Here is a 24,205-nt window from a genome sequence, read left to right as displayed (position 1 = left end):
AGACCTTCCCCACGTGGCTGCAGCAAACGGAAGGGCTGGGTTAATTCTCTGACGTTTATGCATCTGCTGTGTGTGCACAGGCCATGGCACCCACGCGGAGGTCAGAGGGCATCTCGCAGAGGCCGCTGCTCTCCCTCCACCACCATGGGGCTTCCAGGGAGCAGACTCAGGTTCCCACACCGTCAGGCCTGGCAGCAAGCCCCGCCCCTGAGCCTTCTCACCCCTGGAAAGCTTTCTCTGGTGCCTTTTCTTCTAGCTCCTGGAAACACACACCAATTTCTGATCTTTCTAGTCACAGAAAAGTTCTGAGACATCATTCTTTGAGGCTATTTAACATAATTCTATTATTTTCCTCCCAGGGGCTAAACAGTATGCTTAGTTGGAAATATTTCATTTCATGCACATAACAAAAACTAGCTTTACATGGCATTCGAACAGCCAACAGACGAAGAAAAATACCAAGAAAACTCAGGGTGACACAGCAAATGGGGTGGAAACTTCCCCCTTTCTAAGTAAGATGCTGTGGTGGTCGGAATGAACATGGCCCCCACAGGCTCACAGGGAGTGGCACTGTTAGGAAGCATGTTCTAGCTGGAGCGGGTGTGGCCTGGTTAGAGGAAGTGCGTCTGGGGGGTGGGCTTTGAGGTTTCTGATGCTCAACCAAGCCTAGTGTGTAGATGTAACCAACCGTCTTATTAAAATAAGAAACACAGAGCCAATGTAAAAGAGAAAGCCGAGAGGTCAGAGCTCAGAGCTAAAACCTTACCTCCTGCAGTGCTCCTAGCTTCCCTGAAACAGAGAGAGCTACTAAATATGGTGGTATTTTATTTGTACTGAAATGTGATTTTAATTGTATGTTAATAAATAAAGTTGCCCTGGGGTCAGAGCTATTAAAGCCATAGCAAGAGCGTGGTGATTAGAAGAGCTAGGTAGATTTCTGTGTGTTCAGGGATACAGCCAGCATTGGAGACATATGCCTTTAAGACCTGGAGGGCGGTACTTACAGGCAGTGACAAGGCAGTCATGTGTTTGGGTTTACAACCAATGAGAAGGCAGAACAGAAAGACTATTTAAAGACAGACACAGGAAGTAGCTCTCTCTCTAGGAGCTACTGCAGGAGGTAAGGTTTTAGCTCTGAGCTCTGTGACCTCTGGGCTTTCTCTTTTACATTGGTTCTGTGTTTCTTATTTTAATAAGACGGTTGGTTACAACTACACTAGTGTCTCTCTCTCTTCCTGCCGATCCTTCTCCAGCACCATGTCTGCCTGCGTGCCACCATGCTTCCTGCCATGATGATAATGGACTAAACCTCTGAACCTGTAAGCCAGCCCCAGTTAGAAGTTCTCCTTGGTAATAGTTATAGCCAGGCAGTGTGCTGCACGCCTTTAATCCCAGCACTCGGCAGGCAAAGGCAGGCAGATGTTTGTGAGTTGGAGGTTCACCTGGTCTACACAATGAGTTCTAGGCCAACCAGGGCTACATAGAGACCCCGTACAAGGCAGATGGGAGTTACAGGGAGGGAAGGGAGAAGGGAGGGAGAGAGAATAAAATGACAATTTAAAAGGTCCAAATAGCTGGTACAAAACCAAGAAACAGAAGTGTTACTTTTAGTGCGATAAAAAGCTGGGTGTTGGTGGTCTGTGCTTTGTTTATAGGGCTGGGGACGGCAGCCAGAGCCTTCAGTACTCAATGTGAGTTACATATCCAACTCTAAAAAGGAAAGAAATGTAATGAACAGTTCGCTAAAGTGACGGAGTTGCTCAGGTCTACTAATAGCCCACAGATTATCGGTGATGCCTGCACTGGGCTAGCTCAGCACTTTTCCCTGCACGCACGGAAGTTGGGCACTCCAGAGCCAAGAACATCTATCCACAGAGAGGAGCGCTGCCTCCCAAAAATGGCTGGCAAGTGACAACACATGTGGCCCTGGCAGCACCTCCTGGCTCCCCAGGTCTTGGTTTTCTCACTTAGAAAATATAAAGGCCAGGGCTGGAGAGATAGCTCAGTGGTTAAGAGCATTGGCAGCTCTTCCAGAGGTCCTGAGTTCAACTCCCAGCAACCACATGGTGGCTCACAGAGATGTATAGTAGGATCTGATGCCCTCTTCTGGCATGCAGGCATATAAGCAGATGGAGCACCATATATACAAAATAAATAAACCTTTAAAAAAAAAAGAAAGAAAGAAAATAGAAAGATCAACACCAACACTAACACTACCACCACCATAGCCCCAGTCTCCTCCATGTTTTAAATTTGAAAGCTCAAAACTCAGGGCAGCTGTTCACTAAGAGAGTGATAGGAGGGTTTTTTGTTTTGTTTTGTTTTTTGTAAGTTCTAACCCAATACATAGTACTTCCCATTTGCATTTTATTCTCAAATGCATTTCATTTACTTCATGTATGTGATGTGATCATTAAGTAATGAGGCTTTTCCCTCATGGCTAGGGATTCTGAGCCTGCATTCAGCCATTAGATAGAAAATTTCCCAAACAGAAGAACTGAGGAAACTCTCAATCAGCACCTTCAATTCACAGGTGCGAAACCAGACCTGAATCCATGGCCTGGAATCTCTTCAGTTTTTGAAAGAGGAATCTCAGTGGTCGGTCTGTCTGCACACACAGAGCAGAGATCTGCCAGGATGTGATGCCACAGCACATCAGCAGGTGAGCACCAAGTGTCCGGGCTCCAGCGATTACTACTACAACCAGGCAAATGCAGCTCCACTTCATACTCCTCACCTTTGTCATGCAGATCTAAAGCTTTTAAGAGGTCTTCCCGGATTGGATATTTGGCTTTGTAACAGAGCCGCTGAACGTTGGAAAACGTGTCATCCCCGGACAGTGTGGTGAGGTCTATAAACGTAACAGCTTTCAGGAGCCACGCAGCCTAGACAAGGAGGAGAAATGAGGGAAATCAAAAATAAGGTGAACCTCGAACCTAGTTAATGAGCACAGAACCAAGAGAAAAATGTGAGTGTTAACGGCTGAGGCCAATGCTGCTATAAAGCATTTTCTGATACAGGGTATAAACAGAGCCTCAAAAATGACCAACGGAGGCCAGCAAGATCACTCAACAGGGAGAGGAGCTTGCTGCCAAGTCTGAGGACCTGAGTTCCAGCCCCAGAGCCCACCGGGTGGAAAGAGAGAACCAACTCCTACAACTTGTTCTACTTCCACATGAGTGCAGGGGTGCGCGCGCGCACACGCACACACACACACACACACACACACACACACATACCTGCACACACACACACACCTGCACACACACGCACACACACACCTGCACACACACACACACACCTGCACACACACGCACACACACACATACACATACACACACACATACACACACACACATACACATACACACACACACACACACACACACACACACAATTTTAAATTGTTTTTAAAAGAATGGTAATAAAGATGAACATTACCCAGAATAAAACAAAAGAACAGACTTAATCTATTTTTTTCCTCAGAAACTCCAAACTGAAGCCTCTACTCCACCAACTCCTGCCATTTCTGACTTCTCCAGCTCATCCATCAGGAACCAGCCACAAATGTGGTACCGTGAGATCTACCTTCATTTTACTTTCTCTCCCGGGAGCTAAGGTGATGCAATATTTTCTGAACTCTCTAAGTTCCTTGTTTTGTTTTGTTTTTCCAATCTAATTCCTTTATTACAACAACCCTCGTATTTCCTAACTCACTCTAAAAAAATGTCCTTTAATCTTTTCAACCAGCATGAGCAGAATGGGAAATGTTACTTGACAGGCCTCCATCACTATGTTCTGCTTCCCTTGTGACATGAACCCTGACGTCATCCTAGGCCTGCACAGCACGTCTCAGGCTCCCTCACACTAAAGAAGAGGCTGACTGGAAGCATGCCACCAAACATCACTTTTGGAATTTTATGAAAAGTGGTAGTGAGGCAAACTCTCCTACCTCAGGTCTCAGCAGTGGACACACCAGGTGTAGATGTTCATGGCTTTGAAATTAAAAAAAAAGAAGACAGCCGAAGAAAGCATGGCTAAGAAACTGAATAAATGTGTTGAGGAAATGTGCCATTTAATTCGCTCATGAATAAAGATGCTTCAAATTCATTTGCGGTCTGGCCACTCAAAAGTGATAAGATTCTTAACTTGTTTGGATAAATGCGTTATCTTTCTCCAACCCATCATCATCATACATGAATTATTAAAATAAGCCACAGACAGCTGCAATCCTTTAAGTTTAGATGCATCTTGAGGGAAATTCAATACTGTGGCCTTGAGGAAAGAGGCGTGCATTGTGAGGTGTGGAGACAGAATGCTCAAGAGAGCCTGTACCTGCCATTCCTTCTTCACGCTTCTGCGAGCCTGGATCTGCTCTGCCCGCCGCAGAACGGCAGCCTGATTCACTTGAACTCTGGAGATCCAGCTGAGGTCTAGAAGGACAAGGGTGACACGTCTAAGTTTGAAGAGTCCCACTATCATCTCCAGAGGACACTCCCTTCCTTCACTATCAGTACTCTTTGAAAACACATGTGACGTCTCGGGGGCAGTAAGATGGCTCAGTCGGTAAAGCCCTCGCTGTGTAAGCCTGAGTTCAATCCCCAGGACCAACATCATGTGGAGAAAGAGAAGTGACTCCATGGAGTTGTCCTTTAACCTACAAACACCCTCTGCGGCATGCAGGAGCCTGCACTTCATATCCATACACAAGATAACAAGTATATTTTTAAAGTCACGCTTCTTTTTCACAATAACAAATGCACAACCTTGTAGCAAACCTGGTCATCACAAGATACATTTCATGCAAGATCAAGTGCATCGGAAACTACAAGAAGCCGTATTGATTAATTACACACATAGTCAGCAGGGGGTGTACCCTCCTCCCCGGGCACACGTGTCTCACCTCTGACAGAGAAGACTTATTTGTGAGTGTCTAGTCCAGGAGAGAAATGATTAATAAATACTTAAGTGAATTAGTGAATACTTAAAGGCATCTTTGATCACTACCCACTTACTGACAAGATTAATACCTGCTTGATGCTGATGATACAGCCCATCAAAAGAGAATTTTTCAAAATGTACTAGAAATAACAACAGTGTAGCAGACATTCAAAACAGGGAAGGAAAAAAAAAAACCACTCAAAGTTGCATGAGATATGGGGGGCACGTCTGCTTCAACGTGGCCTCTCCCGTGTGGTCTATTTTCTTTGAGACTGGCTACGTATACCTAAATGACCTTAGTGGCAAGTCAGCCAGCTTCCCAGAAGATGTAACATTTGGATACATCTCTGTCATAGAACTTAGGTGGGACTTTTGAAGAGTGGAGACAGAACGGCTTCTTGTACTTAGTTCAGTGTGAATCATGGTCTCACCCTTGGGAGTCCAGTGTCTGGTGCCCAAGACTTTCAACTCCACCCATGGATCTCTGGCAGCAAACAGCCTCACTATGGTAAGCTAGGTGTGCAGCCATTTATCTACTGTAGCTGGCCTCATTTCTACATCACTGCCCCTCCCGCAGGAACCTCATGTTTTTGAAGAGTCTGAGAAGACAATGATGAGCAAAGTGTAATCATTAGGAAATATGTGTCAATCACACAGCTCTCTGGCATGTGTGGAGAACTGCTGACTGTGGACTGTACTGTGCACCAGTCAGGTGAACTGTCTCTGTGACCAAATACCTCCTGGAAACAACTAAGGGAAGGGGGTTATTTTAGCCCATGGTCACATGACCCTGTGCATTTGGAAATAAAATCATCTCAGTGGGATCTTGTAACAAAGGAAAAGCATTCACCTTGTGGTCAACCAGAAAGCAGAAAAAGTGTAACTCAGAAAAGGACCCAAGATTTTTGAGGTGGCTCAGAGGGTAAGGGAGTACTTGCTGCCAAGCCTGAGAACCTGAGCTCAACCCCTGGAATACATGATGGCAAAAGAGAATGGACTCTGGAGATATGCCCACTAACTTACACACACACACACACACACACACACACACACAGTGAAAGAAAGGAAGGGAAGGAGTGAGCGACCAGGGCCCGATACTAAGCTGCCAGTGACCTACTTCCTCCAGGAGGACCCACCTGATACCTTTCAGCACCTGTCATTAACGCCATCAGATGAATTAGGAGCCCATTGAGGGATTCATGCATGCATGCATGCATTCATTAGATCAGAGCCCTCATGATGTACCTACCTCTGGAGATGCCTGCATGGACATGCCCACCGCTGTACCTCATCAATCCTATAGGCACCCCTCAATCCTATCACCTGACAACCACAACTGAGCACCACACTAATTAGTAACACAATCCTAAAGAGTTTGCTCTTCACAAAGATGAGAGAGACCTGGGACCACCAGGACAATTAGTAGGTCTTCATCAAAGACACTTTCTTTTCCATTTCCATCTGCGGGTTCTTACAAGTATCAATATTAATGGTTACAGAAATTCCAAATTTGAGTAAGAATGACTTAGAGAAATATCATTCAATACCACTAAAGTAGGAACCAAGTTTGTTTTTTTAATTTCTGATTAAATTATTTTGTTAGCTGAAATCATTTAATAAAACAGATTTTCAACATTTCAACCCATCTGTTCTGCTCCTTAAAATATCACTTTGTCTTGCTTCTTTGCTGAGCCAACTCAAGAGAAAACAGACGCTTGGGTCAGGCAGGCTCCTGCCCCTTCTTCCTACCCAAAGATAGAGTGGATTTGAGGCAGAGTCCCGGGGAGTAAGACTGAACAGATGAGGATGCACACAGCTCATTTAAGACTTAGAAGAACCAAGCTCCACCCAAATGGAGGAGAGGCTTAAAACAAACAAACAAACAAAAAACCCGACCAACTGACCACTACTAGGGGTGATTAAGTTCATGGTTGTTTCAGGACAGGAGAGCCAAGAGCTGTATAGAATCATAAGGTTCAGAGCCAAAAAGCTGAAGCCAGCCAACCTGGATCTCTTTTCTCAAAGTTCCTCCCTCCTCCCTCCTCACACCCCCTGAGTTCTGCTGCTGGTGGAAGATCTCAAGCACACCCCAAGGGGCCACCATCCCTCGGCTTTCTCAGACATCTCCCTCTCCTTCCTTCTAGCACTGGGCCTCAGTGTTCCTGAACAACCAGCAGTTTCCTGATTTGGTATTTCATGCTCTGTCTCTGGCTCTTGTGTCCTATTTGTTCCTTCCGCCTGGAATGTCTTTCTTTACCTTGTATGAACAGTGAACTCCCACCGACCTGTTAAGACTCCGTTCAGGGACGGAGGACATAGCTCAGTTGGTCAAGTCCTTGACTAGCATCCCAGAAACCCATATAAACTAGCCACAGCGAGACACACTTTTAATTCTAGCACGTGGAGAATGGAAGTGTATGAAGTCATCCTCAGACAAAATAGCAGATTCAAGGCCAGCCTGGGCTACATGAGACCTGTCTCAGAAAAGAGAGCAAAGGAGGAGGAGGGGAGGGGAGGCCCCCTTCTCTTGGGGAACCCTTTCTATCTGATGTTTACAAGTAACTAGATTTGAAAGTCTACTTTCAGCCCCGCCCCTTCACTTGGAAGAGCACTGACATTAAACTCTTTGTACCTCCAATAGGTGTTTAAAATCTCAAGCGAAGCATATGACAGTGGGGGTACTCAAGGAAGATGTGGGGCTCTCCAGTCTCCCCAGGTCACAGAGGACTTTGGATCTCAAGAAGAGAAAAACGATGGCAGTCTAGATGGGATGCTTGGGCACATTTTCCTTAAAAAGTACTTCCAGTTCGATGCTCCTCCCACCTAAGGTGAGAACCCAGGAGGCCAGTGCTCACACTGCTGATACCGCTTGCCACAGGTCCCTGTGAGGCATCTACTGGAAAATGTAACAGGAATTGCCTCTCCCAGTATCAGCTTCAGTTGCTAAAAATATCATTAACGGTCATAAAATTACCACGGCCCCATATTTAATCCAGCCACAGAATTTACCTCTGTGACCTCCCATGGCAATGAATTATATAAGTGACAATCTCGTTTTATTAGAACTTCATTTGCTACTCTTTAATTTCGTCAAATAACCCTTGTTCTCCTATTATGGGGTCTGGGGAAGAAGGGATTGCGTGACCTTTGTTATGTCCTTCATAACTCTTAATATTCCATTCAAGTACCCTTTAGCGTCTCCTCGCCAGGAGAAATGACTCCAATACACACACTCTCATCAGGACCAGAGAATCTTCAGCTTCGGAGGCCATGAGGGGTTTCAAGTTCATGTGTCGTTGGGAGAACAGACATGAAACCGTAACTGGAAGGCAGCAATGTCCCTCCTCACACCCTCTAATGACAAAAACTCCAGTTTCTCCCAGAATGTCACTTGGGTGACATTCAGGCCCCTCTGTCAGGCATTAATTTGTTCTCAAATGCTTGTCTCCTTTTTTTTTTTTTTTAAATTTTTCTGGTTCGAGTCTCAGTGGACAGAGGGGCTTTCTAGTCTCCCCGACACTTCCATTTTGTTTGTTTGGGGTCCTTCACATAATTCCTGACCCACATGGTATGAAATAACAAGCCTGCATGAGTAGAAACACGTTGGCTTCACCTTTGTTCCTAAGGGACAAAATCATGACACTTTACTAGACACAACATTCTCCAAAAGTGGAGAATTTCAATTCTTTCTAACCGTTCCACCCAAACCTGTTTCTGGCACTGTCTCCAAGCCTGCCACTTCCCAGTGTGCACCTGCGCATCTTAACGCTCGTTCATGTTGCCAGGTACCCTTCGCAGTTGTACTGCACAGCTGCCGGTTACTTCGGCATTGTGTGTTCTCAAGTCTAATCTGCATCCCCCCAGGAATCAGCCCCACCCACCCAGCTGTACAGATGTTCAACACAGGAACGGCTCACCAACCAGTGCTTGCACCCTTTCCATCCTGGCAAGCCAGTGCGCATATCAGCCACTGAAACTGGTAAAGGATGTCATGAGCAGGTCTGATCTGTCAACCTTCACCTTGGAAAGGGGTGGGCTGGCTAGAAACAAAGACACCAGGATGCTACTAATTTCAAATTTAACTTCCACAGTGAGCGAGAGGACATCACCTTGCCCAGTTTCTATCCCCAAAATACAGCACTCAGAAGCTTCCCTGTGAGCCCCATCCTGAGCTGGGAGCAGGTAAGATCCATCAGCAGCCTTCTTCTGAGAGTCTCCCATCTATCAGCCTTGGGGGGAGGAGGGGCTCGAGGACACCTGTGAACTTTCTGGGTACTAGGCAGATCTACTACTCCGCCTGTTAAACTGGTCCTGAGAATCCAGATGTTAAGAACGCAAACCCTGCCACAGCCCGGATGGACCTTTCTAATGATACCTCAAATTCCCATCCAACACACATTCACCTACAGCTATCAATCCAAATCTGGTTGAGGAATACATTTGTCTATCATTCAAATAATCACAACTTAGAAGGTTTGTACCAAGATAAGGACAGCCTTGACCTCTGTGCCCAGCATCTGTCCTCTTCCACCGAACTGACATTTCTGGTGTGTCTTACATCCAACAGCTAAACGGGTTATAACACTTTCAGGAAATCATCACAGTAGAAGATAGCCGAGGGTCATGTCACACAATAGCTGCAGTCCTCACCTTGCTCTGCCTGGCAGCATCACATCTTAAGCTTAATGTTTTCCACCTCCCTTTATCCTCCATCCATCCTTGAGATGCCAGCCACTGGCCAGCTGCTGCTGCTGCTCTGCCGTAATCGGTCACCATTTTGGAAAACGGCCTTTCTCCACTCATCAATTACCAGGTGGGTGATCTGGGCACTGAAAGAACCTAGTCTCTTATTCTGGAACTTTCTGTACAGTGCTTGAGCTGGCTTTCAGGTCCAAGTGTTCCCAGGATCCTGAGGATGGCTCACTCTGTGGCCAGCCCCTGAGTCTGCAGCAGCAGTACTTGGCTGAATGTACCACAGCTCCTTAGCAGGATGGGGACTATCCCTGAGTGCCCATGAGCAGATTCTACTGTCTCTCCATTTAGCACCTCCTGAGGGCACATGCTGTGCTAACTGATCTGAGACACACAGTGGCACAGCAAGAGTGTGGCTGCCCTAAAGAAACAAAGAAAGGGGCTGGTGAGATGGCTCAGCCATCAAAGGCTAGGCTCACAACCAACCACATAAGAAACACAGAAAAGCAACAGACACGAAGAAGCCTGGGACAGCACAATATGAGGCATCTTACATGGACAAAATCAATGCGGTCACCAGCATTTCCCAACTGGTCCACGGCTTTTATTAGAACTTTTTCACTTGAAAATATATAATGAAAACTAACTTTGGTGACTGGAGCAGAAAGGGGAGGGTATTAATGGCTCACAGCTGAGACGAGACTGCAAGATCAGACAGGAGCCCCTCAACAGAGGGCCCCAAATGAGAGGAATGGGGCAGAGGTATCTCACTCTGTACAAGATGCTTGAAGCCCTGGGTTCGATCTGAGTACTGCATAAAACCAGGCACGGCGGCTCAAGCCTGTCATCCCAGCCCCAGAGTGTGGAGGGAGACAAGGAAGGTCAGGCCTCTATGGTCATCCTTGGGTCCTGAGATACATGAGAGCTTGTCTCTAAATAAACAATAAACTAGAATACCACCAGCATTTAACAGCTGTCTGAACAAGATGTCACGGCAGTTGCCCCGGATACCATCCCGGCCTTCACAGGAGACACATTCAGCATTCATGCCCTGGCCTGAGCCCAATCATACAAAAGACAAACATGCACGAAGCCCCCATAGAGCAGAGTCAAGCAAACAGACCGACTGTGGAGTGTGTGAACACGAAGTACGAATGAGGACCCCGATTCCTTGCAGACTGACGGCCATGCTGTTACCAGGCATCTACTCTGTAGATCTGTAATGAATTACTTCAGGCCAGGCTTTTTAATATCGAATACACATATGCACCCTACCAGCAGCCTCAAAAAGTGTGTTTAATGAAAAATGTAACCGTAAGTGTCCATTGCTCAAGAAGATTGATTATCTGTCATTTGCACATTTTATAAGCATGTACCTCAGGAAGCAAAAGGCTAACACTGACTACAGAACGACTCGACCTGTTGAAAATCAAGGGAGCTACTTCAAAACTTGCCTGTTACGTCAAGATGGAGCTAAAGAATTTAACACATCCTCAGAAGATAATAACTGCATAAAACTCGGAAGTATGGCCTTCATCTAGAGAAATGATCAATTTAAACATTGCTCGTTTTCACATGTGGCTCTTCCAATGACCACATTAAAAAGCAGTACTCATAACAGAATTACTACAGAATTACTAAACACTATTTGTATTTCCAAACAGGTAGGATCTGTTGCTACTGTGGCTTTGCCTTGGTGCTGCAGATTGGTAGGTTAGGCACGCACTCTACCACTGAGCTACACCGCTAGCTAAACAGGTACTCTTCCCACAAATGTGCTCTAGGAAAACTGACAGGAGCGTCCTTCCCCAAGTTCCTAAATATGGTGAGTGGCCAGAAAAAATTACCAGGTCAGGCTGATGGCGCACGCCTTTAATCCCAGGGGCAAGCAGATCTCTGTGAATTCAAGGCCAGCCTGCTCTATGTAGCAAGTTCCAGCCTGGCTAGGACTATAGAGAGAAACTCTATCTCAGAAAGAGAGAGAGACAGAGACAGAGACAGAGACAGAGAGACAGAGAGAGACAGAGACACAGACAGAGAGACACAGACAGAGAGTGAATATCATTAGACCACAGAAAAATTCAAGTGGCATCCTGTTGGGTAAAGATTCAACACTCAGTCCTTTGAAAAGATCTGATGGACTATTCTAGGAGCCCAGAGCTTCAGAGAAGGCCTCTTTCATGCTTCCCTGCTGGTAAAAGACTCCACAATGAAACTTGATGGAGCCTTCCTAAAGTGTGGCTGTGGCATGTCCCCCAGTGCTATCAACCAATATGTACCATTCACGAAGCCAATATCTATGTGCATGCTGGCTAATTTACATGCTGTAATAGACCTACATAAAGTTAATTCTGTGAAAATACAGTAACTCCTGTTTAAGTGCTCCAGAACAGGGTTAGCAATAAAAATAGTCTACTTAGGTAAGGATAAGCCCCTAGAAATTACTAAGAATGCTGGTGGAAATTCATGACCATACAACATCTGCACCTGTTCACCATGAGATGTATGGCCACCACCAAGTACTCAATACCCTGCTCTGACCACACATGACCCCATGTAAACCTCATTTCAGGAAAACCCCATTATTCTTTACCATGAATTTAACGTAACTCATAACCTCTCCCAGGAGCAACCAGTTTTAAGTTTAAGATCCATGAAAATATCTTATATAGAACTATGAATAAGATCTTATGAAGGTATCATCTTACATTTCCTACAATTTGTGACTCCATATTATCCCTGACACCTGACATTTCCAACAAATATTTTCAAATGATCTATTAAGAATCACTATTATTTTTAATTAAAATTCATATTCACATTTTGCATTTTGAAATCATATCTGTTTAGGTATCTCCCCCAAATTGCTACTTACAAGTAGTCATGTCCTAGTTGGCTTTAACTGTCAACTTACAACAGCCTATGGCCACCTAAGAAGGGAATTAAGGGATTGCTAAGATCAGACTGGCTTGTGGGCACGTCTGCGGGGGATGTCTTGTTGGTTATTTGACAGAGAAGGGCCCAGTCCACAGTGGGTGGCACCACTCCTTAGCCAATGATCCTGGGCTACATAAGGAAGCTGGCTGAGCACAGGCCTGAGTGAGCAAGCAAGCAGCATTCTCCCATGGTTTCTGCTGCAAGTCCCTGCTTGAGTTCCTACCCTGGTGACTTGAGTATCCCTCCATGATGGACTATAATCTGTAAACTGAGATAAACCTTTTCCTCCCCAAAGCTGCTTTTGGTCAGAGTGTTTATCACAGCCACAGAAAGGAAGCTAGAACACATGTATTACCTAATCTCTGGTTATTTATCTTACAGGGTGACAATATGACACCAATGAGCCTAACTGAATAAGCACACTACAATTTGATAATTGACTAATTTTCAAAGACACTCAACATTGGGATTTGAATCTAGAATGTCCCCCACAAACTTGTGTTCTGAGTGCTCTGTCTCCAGTTGACAGAGTTATTTTTGAAGGAGGTACAGCCTGGCTGACAAAAGAGAGTTGGCAGGGGCAGGCCTTCAAAGGCTATACCCACCCCTGCTTCCTACCCCAACTCACAAGCAGGCAGCCACAGAGGGACACAGAGGGACTCTATGATATCTTCTCCGCTGTAAGGTAAACTTGAACGATGAGCCAAAATGTTTCTTTCCTTATGTGGTTTCTTCCAGCTATCTTGATCTTAGAAATATAAAAGGCACACAGTTGCTGGTCAAGAGAAAACCTGAGGTGGATAAGTCCTAGAAGAGGGCAGGGGCCCCATGATACCCTCCAATAGTCACATTTCCACACGAAGGATAGCAAATCCATTTGAAGGTGTTATTTACGTCCATGTCTAATTAGAACACCTACCACATCCCAGCACACTATGGGGTTTCTCCCTCCCAAGCTCATGTTCTATTTCTGTCAGCAAGCAAGCTTGTCCACAGCTACCTACTGCTGACCCTGCAGGTCAGAACCCTACAGCATTTGGATAAAGGAAGGAGTTCATGTGCTCACACATTAGACAGCCTGTGCCTGTCCACCCACAGCTACTCTACGACCTAGCTTTCGTTCACCCACATGTCTTAAGTAAAGTCTCAGAAACCACAGGCAGAAGAATCAGGATCTAAACCGCAGGCCATCGGATTTCAAAAGCCAATCTCTGGGAACAAACTCAGGCTTAGATTCCCAGCACCTACATAAAAAGCTGACCTGGCAGCATGCGCCAGTAACCCTAGAGCCTGGGAGGAGGAGACAGGAGGAAGTCTGCAGATTGCAGGCCAGTGAGCTCAGTCGAGATCCTGTCTCAAGACATAATGTGGAGCGTGATCTAGGAAGAGACTGGACGTAAACCTCTGGCCTGTGACAATCATCAGAAACCTCGAAGCACTGCCCCCACCACAAGAAGTCACCAGATGTGACCACGCAGGAGTTCCCTTGCGTGATTGTGACAGTAACTGAAAGAATGCCTGCTCCCAGGTGCCAGCCCCGACCCAGTGAATTCCAAGGTGCGGTGGAAATCACGTGACCAGCTGGGTTTTGTTCCACACTCACAGAGAAACCAGTCTGCAGGGCAGGGTTTAACAGCCACAGAGACAGAAAGCTGAGGGGGGCGGGGGAAAGCGCTTAAGACTGCGTGTGCAAAGAAGAGTGGACGGTCAGAATGGGCAATTCCAGAGAGCGCAGGCAGGGCCCCTGCACCACGGGCTCCCTTCAGTTACATATGCTAAGCGGTACCACTAAAGTGTCATTTTTTTGCAGCCTTTTAAGGTTTCTTCGAGGAAAAGCAGCTCTTTAGACTGTCAGTCTTTCATACTTTAGTGGGAACTGAACACTCTATTATTCTCTCACACGGTTACTGAGCCGTGGAATACAGGGTAACAAGAGGCTGGTCCACCCAGGAGCAAAACTCCCCACCTCCTAAGACCATCCCTAACATCAGCCGACACTGAAGTTCTTCTTGGCTAGCAACTCAAACAGAACGAGCCACACGTCTTCATTTGGGTGCTCACAGAATGTCCCCCATATTACCCAAGAGCTAAATACAAAAACAGCTGAATTTTAAAGTAATTTTCTCTTCCTTAGCTTTACATCTCTGTATGAGGGCCAAGGACAGAGCTCGGTAGGTAGAGTGCCTGCCTTGTGTTCAGGAAGCCCTGGGTTCCAGCCCCGGCCTAAGAAAAAGACAAAAGGATAGTTCACTGCTGTGGGATGTTCTGTATGGCTAATGTATTGCTCTAATTGGTCAATAAATAAAACACTGATTGGCCAGTGGCTAGACAGGAAGTATAGACAGGACTAACAGAGAGGAGAAATAAAAGAACAGGAAGTCCAAAGGAGTCACTGCCAGCTGCCACAAGGACAAGCCACGTGTGAAGATGCCTGGTAAGCCACAAGCCACGTGGCAAAGCATAGATTTATAGAAATGGATTAATTTAAGCTATAAGAACAGTCAGTAAGAAGCCTGCCACGGCCATACAGTTTATAAAGCAATATAAGTCTCTGTGTTTACTTGGTTGGGTCTGAGCGGCTGTGGGACTGGCGGGTGACAAAGATTTGTCCTGACTGTGGGCAAGGCAGGAAAACTCGAGCTACAGTTCACGAAAGTGAGGGTTTTTAATTTGACTTCCAAGGCCAGCAGCAGTTCCACCAGCAGAGCTGACGAATTCCCTAGGCATTTCAAACAGTGGCAGCGTGTCCCAAACAAACCCAAGGCCTTGATGGCCAGAGAGTACAGTGCACGTGTGACAGAGGAGTGCACATGGTAGGAGGAGGAACGGGGCGGAAGGACATAGAAAAAGAGGATTCCTGGCTGAATTACATCAGCCAGCCAGAGGGCTATGCTGGGAGACTGGGGTTCGAGATCACCTGGCAGAATGCTTGCCTAGTGTACAGGAAGCCTGGGTTTGATGTCAGCACCATAAAATTGGGCATGCACTGCACATATAAATCCCAGTACTCAAGAGGCAAAGAGGGGGATCTGAACTTGAAGGTCTTTCTCAGCTACACACAGACTTTGAGGTCCATCTGGGATACATGGGACTTTGGGCACGCACACACAGTTGTGTCATGGAAGGTACTGTTGTGTGTGATGTGAGAGATACGGAGGCCTGGCAAACTCAGAGGCAGGGTACTTCAGGAGACCGGGGGAGACCAAGGGTGCCTACAGGGAGGGCTGAGACTACATGAGGGCTGACATTTCAGAGGGAAAGACAGAAGCAGACATCGCTCACCAAGTTAGGGGTGACCTAAGTTAATCTTCTAGGGTGGAATTACAGATTGAGAACACTGAAGCCCAGAGACTCAATTACAAGTTCATGGTCACACTGAACCTGCCAGGGAAACTCGGGTCCCTGAATTCCCAAGCCCAAGTTATTTCTAAAAGGTCATATAAATAATCTCTGCAGTGGGGCTCGAGAGATGGCTCAGCAGTTAGGAGTATGTACTGCTGTTCTAGAGAACCGGAGATTGAATCCCAGCACTCAGGTCAGAAGACTCAAAACGGCCTGCAACTCCAGCTCCAGGGGCGTCCAATGCCTCTGGTCCCTGTGGGCTCCTGCATGCATGCTCACAAACCAACACACACACACACACACACACACACACACACACACACACACACACACACACACAGAAATTTAAAAACTTAAAGACGGATTATTTGCTGTTGTGGGAACTGGTTCCAGCCAGCCAGACAAGGGAAGGGGAGTCTAAAGGACAAACCCAAGAATGGCCACAGCTGTGTGAATGGCCACATGGCTCCAAGTCTCAAAGATTGCCCGTTGGTTTTTGTCTTGTTTTAGAGATAATTTTTAGAGTAGCTTTACATTTTCAAAGACAGAGCAGAAGTCCCAAAGATGCCCGAGTCCACACAAGCATAACTTCCTCCATTATTCCCATCAGCCACCACAGTAACATGTCATTCCAAGCGCCCTCGCCTTACAGACTAAGAAAGGACAAACCAGGGCACAGAAGTCCCTGTTCAAGGGACCTTTATCCTTCGCAGAGAGACTTCGGTGCATCTAGGAAAACACACAGAGCCAAGCAGAGATTCTCCGAGGGCCAGCCCACAGGTGCCTGGCTTCAGGTCGGCCTGTGAAAGAGACCCTGTGGAGAGGAATAGTAAGGAGGGCAAAGGGACACGAGAGACGGTGACAAGGTGAAGCAGCGCCAGCGACGACGACACACAGGTATGCAAACGGCGTCGCGAGACCCATTCTTGTCCATGCTAATTCAATTATTCAACAGATGAAAGATTGTTTTAAGAGCATTATTTTAAGAGCAGATAAACGAGAGAAGCAGAGTTCACAGGGTCTGAGACCCTTTGATAGACAAGTCTACTTTCCATACTTCCAGTCACCCTTGGTCCAGACTATTAATTCCAGAAGCACAGAAGCCTTCAAGTTAATGCCACTTTGAGCAGGCCACACAGGGAACATGATGCCATTCTCTGGCTGGTACACCTACATCGTACACACTACTTGCCACTTAAGTCACTGAAGAACTGTCTCTGTGAGCAGATCAATTGCTTCAGCCCAGAGCACTGCTTGTATTCAAGTATTTGGTATTGTATTCTTTAAAAATGTCTCCGAGGTTAGGTGTAGTGGTGCTGGCCTGAAACTTCAGCAGCCAGGAGGCTGAGGCAGGAAGGTTGTAAGCTCTAGGATAGCCTGGGCTATCAGATCCATTTCAAAAATCATCACAAAATATAGAAAGCCCTGCTAAGCTGCAGACATTTTCATCTTTTTCAATGACTCGTCTATGCGTGCGTGCGTGTGTGCGCGCGCGCGCGCGCGCGCGCGTGTGTGTGTGTGTGTGTGTGTGTGTGTGTGTGTGTGTGTGTGTGTGTATACAGCTGGTTCTCTCCTGCCTTGAGGCAAGTTCTTGTTTCTGCCATGCTAAATTCTTTTTTTTTTTTTTTTTTGATTTTTTGAGACAGGGTTTCTCTGTGTAGTTTTGCGCCTTTCCTGGGACTCACTTGGTAGCCCAGGCTGGCCTCGAACTCACAGAGATCCGCCTGCCTCTGCCTCCCGAGTGCTGGGATTAAAGGCGTGCGCCACCACCGCCCGGCTCCATGCTAAATTCTTAAGGACAGCTGGCCCTTGAGTTTCTGGGTATTCCCCTGTCCGCACCTCCCGTTACACAGTTGGAGTACAGTTCCATCTGGGATAGAGACATGCCTGTGGGGTTTTCATGCAGGTTCCCAGGACTGAACTCAAGCCTTGAGACATGTGTGGCCGGTGTTTTCACTCACTGCACCGTCTCCCGGCCCAGCTGTAGATATTTGAATGAACTGCTCACTCTCACACTCCCCTACTCTGAACCGCGAGGACATAAGTAGGTCCCCTAGGTATTCCACCGAGAAGCTCATCGGAATCAGGATTCTGATCAGATAATTTCAGTATTTTTCCTTCCTTTAAAGACCACGACTTGGCATCATTAACTAGAGTCTAAAACAACCCTGGCACTAGCCAAGCAGAGTCATTTTAGAGAGCAATTACCAGCAGCTCCTTCTCTGCCTGGCATTTCTTTGGAGGAAAGGCTGGGTATACAAAGAGCAAGGAGTTGGGATGTGAGTGTCTCAGCATTTTAAAAACTGTGTCGGGCTGCTGGCGTGGAGATTAAACATTTATCCTCCTCTTGCGGCCACTTTGGTTTCTAGGGAACTGACTGTTTCAGTGAGGCAGGCAGAGGCGAGGTACACCCACAGACGCTCACAACACACACCAAAGTCACTGAAAATTTTCAAAGTGTCTTTTCATGCCTTTAATTCAAAGATGAACACATTTCAAGGTGACCCAATCCTCAAGCGACAGACAGCATTTTAAAAGGGCCAGAACTCTCCACTTAAACCATTTCTAGTGACATGTTTCAATCGCGTCCTCAAGGGCTCCGTCTGCTGTCTCATTTAGTAGTCTTTCTTTCCAAGCAGAAGCAGCCCATTTTCAATGAGGGCTTGAAGTTTGTCTTTCCTCCTAATAATTAAAGTCCACAGGGCTTAGATACTTTTACAAAAAAAAAAAAAAAAAAAAAAAAATGTGTTTCCGCATAGCAGGTACCACAGAGGACTTTTAAATTATTTAATTATACAACAAACACCCATTATTATTTCATAGTTTTCTACTTATCAAAACAGTATCAGAATAAAAGACAAACCAATGGTAACAGACTTCAAAAGCAAAATAAAAGGGTTCATAAAAGGACACCCCACTTAAAATATAAAACTGTACAATCCACCATACTGTGTGGCCCACACACAGAATTAGATCATTTCTGTCTTCAACATATTAGTCATGTCCACTCTAGCAGAATAAGATACACTCCAAACCTGAACACTTGGGTTCCTGTGTTTAAAGAAACCTTCTAGACTATTCCCTCTCAATCCCTACACACAAACTGTGCCCAGAGAAACAGCCTTGCAAAGAAGGCCTCCATCTCTCCCTGTCCTCCGGTGTTTCTGAAGTCACTTTTGTCAGGGCTCGGCCAGTCGAAATATCCAGAAACGAGCCCAAGCTGGATGTGTGGCAGTTAGATAAGAGCCAGCATTCCTCAGGAACTTGTGAAACAGGTCTTCTGTCCCCCAGAAGGAGCCATGTCCCTTACCTTGGCAGAGGGACACACGGCTCTCAGTGTATCAAGGCCCATGCTGGCCTCCAGGCTCCCTCGGTATCACAAGGGCCTGTTAATACAGTTCAAAGAGGACACTAGCCTCTCACCTTCTCACCTCCTCCCCTAGCCTAAACTCCCCGCAGCCCACGGGCTGCGCTCCCCACAGCTACACCCTCCCTCCTCCGCTAAGCCAGCTGCTCTGACTGCGCCCTCTCTTGCTCTCTCCCGGGCTCCTCTCTTCTCTCTCTCTTTCTCTCCTGGGCTCTCTTCTCTCTCTCTCTCTCTCTCTCTCTCTCTCTCTCTCTCTCTCTCTCTCTCTCTCTTCTCTCTCTCTCTTGCTCTCTCCCGGGCTCTCTTCTCTCTCTCTCTCCTCTCTCTTCTCTCTCTCTCTTGCTCTCTCCAGGGCTCTCTTCTCTCCTTCTCTCCTTCTCTCTCTCTCTCTCTCTCTCTCTCTCTCTCTCTCTCTCTCTCTCTCTCTCTCTCTCTCCCGGGCTCTCTTCTCTCTCTCTTGCTGTCTCACTATCTCCACTATTGTCTTCTGCTTCCCTGGCAATGTCCAGTCTGCTTTCTTTTTCTCTCCACTCTACACTCTTCCAGTTGCTTCTGGATATTTTCTCTCTCTTATTCACAATAAAAACCTCCCCACTAATAATGGAGCGGTCGTGTTGGCCGTTTCTTTACTACACCCCCTTGAATACAATTTTAGTGGTGGTGGTGGTTTCGTTTGGTTGAGTTTTGAGACAGGGTCTCGTGAATCCCAGGCTGGCCTCAAAACTGTTACTCTTCTTGCCCCCACCTCCTAAAACTGGGATCCAACCACAGTGCTGACACTAAGCCTAGGGCTTCAGGCCTGCCAGGCAAACACCTGAGAGACGTGCCTGTTCAGAGAGATCAAAGAACAGGCCAGGCTGCCCCTGGGATCCATTCCCTGGGGCGAGATGTTAACAAGCCACAGAACATCAGGCATTCCACACAGGACTCCCCAAATGTCTGTGCATACGACTACGTATTTTAAAGTGAACTTTGCCTCCTTTCCCCTCTCTTCTTTAGACAACTGTCCTAAACCACCAGGGTACAGACAAGAAAGGAGGTGAACAAGATGGACATTTGAACCCTTATATCTGGGACAGGGCACAAGTCCAGAGCGGGGCATGGCAGCCCACACAGGTAAAGAAAACACCATGCACACAGCAGCCCAGAGTCCAGGCACAAGAAGGAAGAAATGAGCTCCCTAGGCCCTAATTCTTACACAAGCTCCTATAAAACAAAGGTAAAAGACAAAGACACACGGTAACCTAGCACTCGGTTACCGTAATCATTTCATCGGTCTAAGACAGGCACGCCTGTAATCCTAGCACTTGGGAGGTGGAGGCAGGAGGATTAGGAGTTCAAGGTCACACTCAAACACCAAAAGTTCTAGGTCAAACTGGAATATATAAGACCACCTATGGGACTGGAGAGATGGCTCAGCAGTTAGGAGAACTGGCTGCTCTTCCAGAGGACCTGAGTTCAATTCCCAGCACCCACATGGCAGCTCACAACTGTCTGCAACACAGTGGATCCAAGGGCACCAGGCACACATGGTACACAAACACATGCAGACAAAACTCCCATATACATAAATTAAAATAAAATACAATAGATCTTAAAAATTTTCTGAAATATCTCAAAAACAAAAAAAAAGAAGATAAATGAAAGATAGGTGGATATCTCATTACAGTCTTCTGTTTTGCTTTAAGATTCTGTATTGGGCTGGTGAGGATGGCTCAGTGGTTAAGAACACTGGCTGCTCTTGCAGAGGACTGGCATTCTAGTCCCAGCACCCACATGGTGGCTCACTACTGTCTGAAGCTCCAGTTCCAGAGGAGGTGATCACCTGTTTCAGCTTCCAAGGGCACCAGGAACGTACATGGTGAACAGACATATATGCAGGTAAAACACCCACACACATAAAAACAAAAACCAGCCAACACTGACGGCATAGCAGAGACCAGGGGCCTTGAACCAGCGATTCTTTGAGATAAACGCCTGCATGTAAAAATGTATGGATAACGGGGTTTATGGCACAACTCACTGGACTACACTGCGGCTTCCAAAACGAGTTTCCCTTTCTTCCTTTTTTTTTCTCTCTTAAATTTTATATGGTTTTATTATGGGGAGAGAGAGCTGAGTGGGATCAGGAGGCAGGATGTTAAAGACACAAAGAATAAATAAAAAAGCCAGGTGGTGGTGGTGGCGGCGGCGGCGGCGGCGGTGGCGGCGGCGGCGGCGGCGGCAGCAGCAGCAGCAGCAGCAGCAGCGGCACATGCCTTTAATCCCAGCACTCGGGAGGCAGAGCCAGGTGGATCTCTGTGAGTTCGAGGCCAGCCTGGTCTACAGAGCAAGATCCAGGACAGGCACAAAGCTACACAGAGAAACCCTGTCTTGGAAAACCAAAAAAAAAAAAAAAAAAAAAAGCCAATCTCAAGACTATGAAGCTGGGCCACAGCAAATGAGGGAAAGACACAGTCACCAGCTTTGTAGAACAAAAACCAAGCGAACTTCCTGCCAGGGTGCTTGCTAGCAGAGTTGGAGTTCTGGAGCACCCTTCCATTCAGAGTTCCTGACTTCATCCATGGGTTCCTTTGTGCTACACCAAGACTACACTTTTAAACAATCTCTTGTTAATAACAGTATCCGTCAAAACTGCCCCCATTTCCTCTCAATTAAGATCTTTTTGAGATTTCTCCCTTAACAGAAACAGACAGACACAATGCAAGATGTTACTAAAACGTTCCCAAGCACATAATCGTGGGTTCCCAGATGCCTCCAAAGATGCACGATTGAAAGGAAGCTCGTGCTGGCTAGCTTTATGTCAACTTGCCATTAGCTAGAGTCATCTGAGGTGGTGCCGTCCCTGGGCTGGTGGTCCTGGATTCTACAAGAAAGCAGGCTGCTGAGCAAGCCATGAGGGGCAAGCCAGTAAATAGCACCCCTCCACGGCCTCTGCATCAGCTCCTGCTGGACATTGCCTCCTTTCTCCAGCCCCTACAAACAGAACTTTCTGCATTTACTTAATATCGTTACTTATTCAACATTAAGTGCAGAGAAATCGACCAGAGGTTACAAGTACCCTTGCAGTATTCAAACCGCCTTCAGAAAGCAGTAGCTTCCTAATAACTATTTTACAAATGAAGACACTTAAGCGCAAAGTGTGTAATTTACCCCAAAATCACACGACTTTAAAATGATTATACAAAGTTAAATCATTAGCATTTGGTTCAATTACCTTTTTGCTACGTTTGAGTTACAGATTTTAAAGTTTTCTTTCCAGGCCATATCTGAACCAGTATCAGTAAGATGAAAAGCGGTTTTAAAAGGGACGTTTTTGTAAGTCATCTAAAATCACTTTTAGCAGGCCATGACAACTTTCCCACCAGCAGCTAACTTTGGGTATGACTACGTGAATCGGGAAACATATGGCACAAGTACTCAGTCAAGGCTTTTTCTTGGGGTTTGTTTTCATTGCGACCACAGACCCACAGAGTGGAAAGGTCTAACCCTTCCTTGCTTCCGCTTAAAGAGGTAAGACTGCAGAGATCCAGGCAGCGGGGACGTCCCCCGCCTTGGTTCAGGTTTCTGCCCGCCAGGGACCTCCCTGCGCGCCCCCTTTCCTCCCCGAGCACGCGGCCGGGCGAAGGGGATTGCAACCCGCCGGCCCTTACCGAGTTCTGAGCCCCGACAGTGCGCGGCCATTGTGAACACCGACGAAAAACCAACTCTTGGGCTAGGCCGCCTTCCGCATCGGCCTACCTCCTTCCTGCCAAGTGCCCGCCCCGAGCCCCGCCCCACCATAGCCCCGCCCCCTCGGCCCTGCTTGCCTCCACCTTTTCCTCGTAGGTTGGTAGTTCAGGGGCTTTGGCACCCGGCCAGCACTTCGGCCAGCACTTCGTACCTATTCCGGTCCCTCCAGACCAGGCACGTGACTTGAGCACACCCCTGCTCCCAGAAGTCTGCCCAGACCAGTTTAAAAATGCTTACATTGCCAATTGAGCTACACAGAATGAGTCTTAGGTACGTTAGCTGTAGGATCCGTGAGTGGTAGTTGTAGACCCCTCCTTGCGTGGGAAGAGCTCTGCAATCTTGGACCTGAATTGTGGACGGCATTCCATAGCCCTCAGACGACTGCCAAGGCAGTCTAGGCCCTAGAGCACGCGGTGATTTCTAGTCTGAACTCAATGAAAGAGCAGCTAGGACGTGAGCCTAGAAAGACCTGGTTTGTCCTATTGTTTCTGAGACAGGAGTTTCACTCTGTAATCATGGCTGGCCCACATTGGCTTTGTTGAACCAGGGGCCCAGAAACTGTTATCCTCCTGCCCCAGACTCCACACTGCTGGGAATAAGGGAGGATGCCACCACATTCAACAAAAGACTTGGTCTCTTCCATTTAAAAAAAAAAAAAAGGTATTTTCATTTTTGTGTAAATACGAATGCACGGACATAACCACATGTGCACAGGTACCTGCAAAGGCAAGACAGGATTCTCTGGAGCAGGAGTTAGAAGCAGTCATAAACTGGGAACCAAACTCGAGTCTTATGAAAGAGCAAGCACTCTTAACTGCTAAGCCATCTCTCTAGCCCCAAAGGGATTTTTTTTTTCTAAAAACTTAGCTCTGTGAATAATTGAGTATGTGACCTAGGACACATTACTGGCCTTTGTGAACTTCATTTTCCTTTTCTTTAAGAGATGATCCTGACAATTTCTTGGCTCCCTAAAATTGAGATTGTGTGATGTTGACGTTTTCTTCAGCGTGGCTTTTCTGGATTACTCTAGGCTTCCACACAGGCTGCTAGCCATCTAATCTGTATTCACCCATCTCTGCTCTGCTGAAAAGGTCTCAGCTCTGGGTTTGTCTAGTGTGAATCAATTGCTTTAGGTATTTTCAGATATAGGAAAGCATTTTCATCTCACAAAAATCCTGCCAGAAATGTATACCA

General features: G+C 46.7%; 1 protein-coding gene across 1 annotated transcript in view; it reads right to left on the bottom strand.

Annotated features, from left to right (window-relative positions):
- Dera (deoxyribose-phosphate aldolase) overlaps positions 1 to 23,039 on the bottom strand; it is a 79,405-nt gene extending 56,366 nt beyond the window's left edge. Inside the window, exons 1-3 of the mRNA XM_006976500.4 lie at positions 22,933 to 23,039; positions 4,336 to 4,433; positions 2,738 to 2,885 (exon numbers count right to left, since the gene is read on the bottom strand). Coding sequence (XP_006976562.1) covers positions 2,738 to 2,885; positions 4,336 to 4,433; positions 22,933 to 22,963 — 277 coding nt within the window. The 5' untranslated portion in view covers positions 22,964 to 23,039. The remainder of the gene's footprint in view (positions 1 to 2,737; positions 2,886 to 4,335; positions 4,434 to 22,932) is intronic.
- Positions 23,040 to 24,205: the final 1,166 nt, after the last annotated feature.

This window comes from Peromyscus maniculatus, chromosome 3 (assembly GCF_049852395.1).
Source record: "Peromyscus maniculatus bairdii isolate BWxNUB_F1_BW_parent chromosome 3, HU_Pman_BW_mat_3.1, whole genome shotgun sequence".
Classification (NCBI taxonomy): Eukaryota; Metazoa; Chordata; class Mammalia; order Rodentia; family Cricetidae; genus Peromyscus; species Peromyscus maniculatus.
The sequence above is the reverse complement of the archived record's forward strand: the minus strand, read 5'-3'. Positions and strand labels throughout refer to the sequence as shown.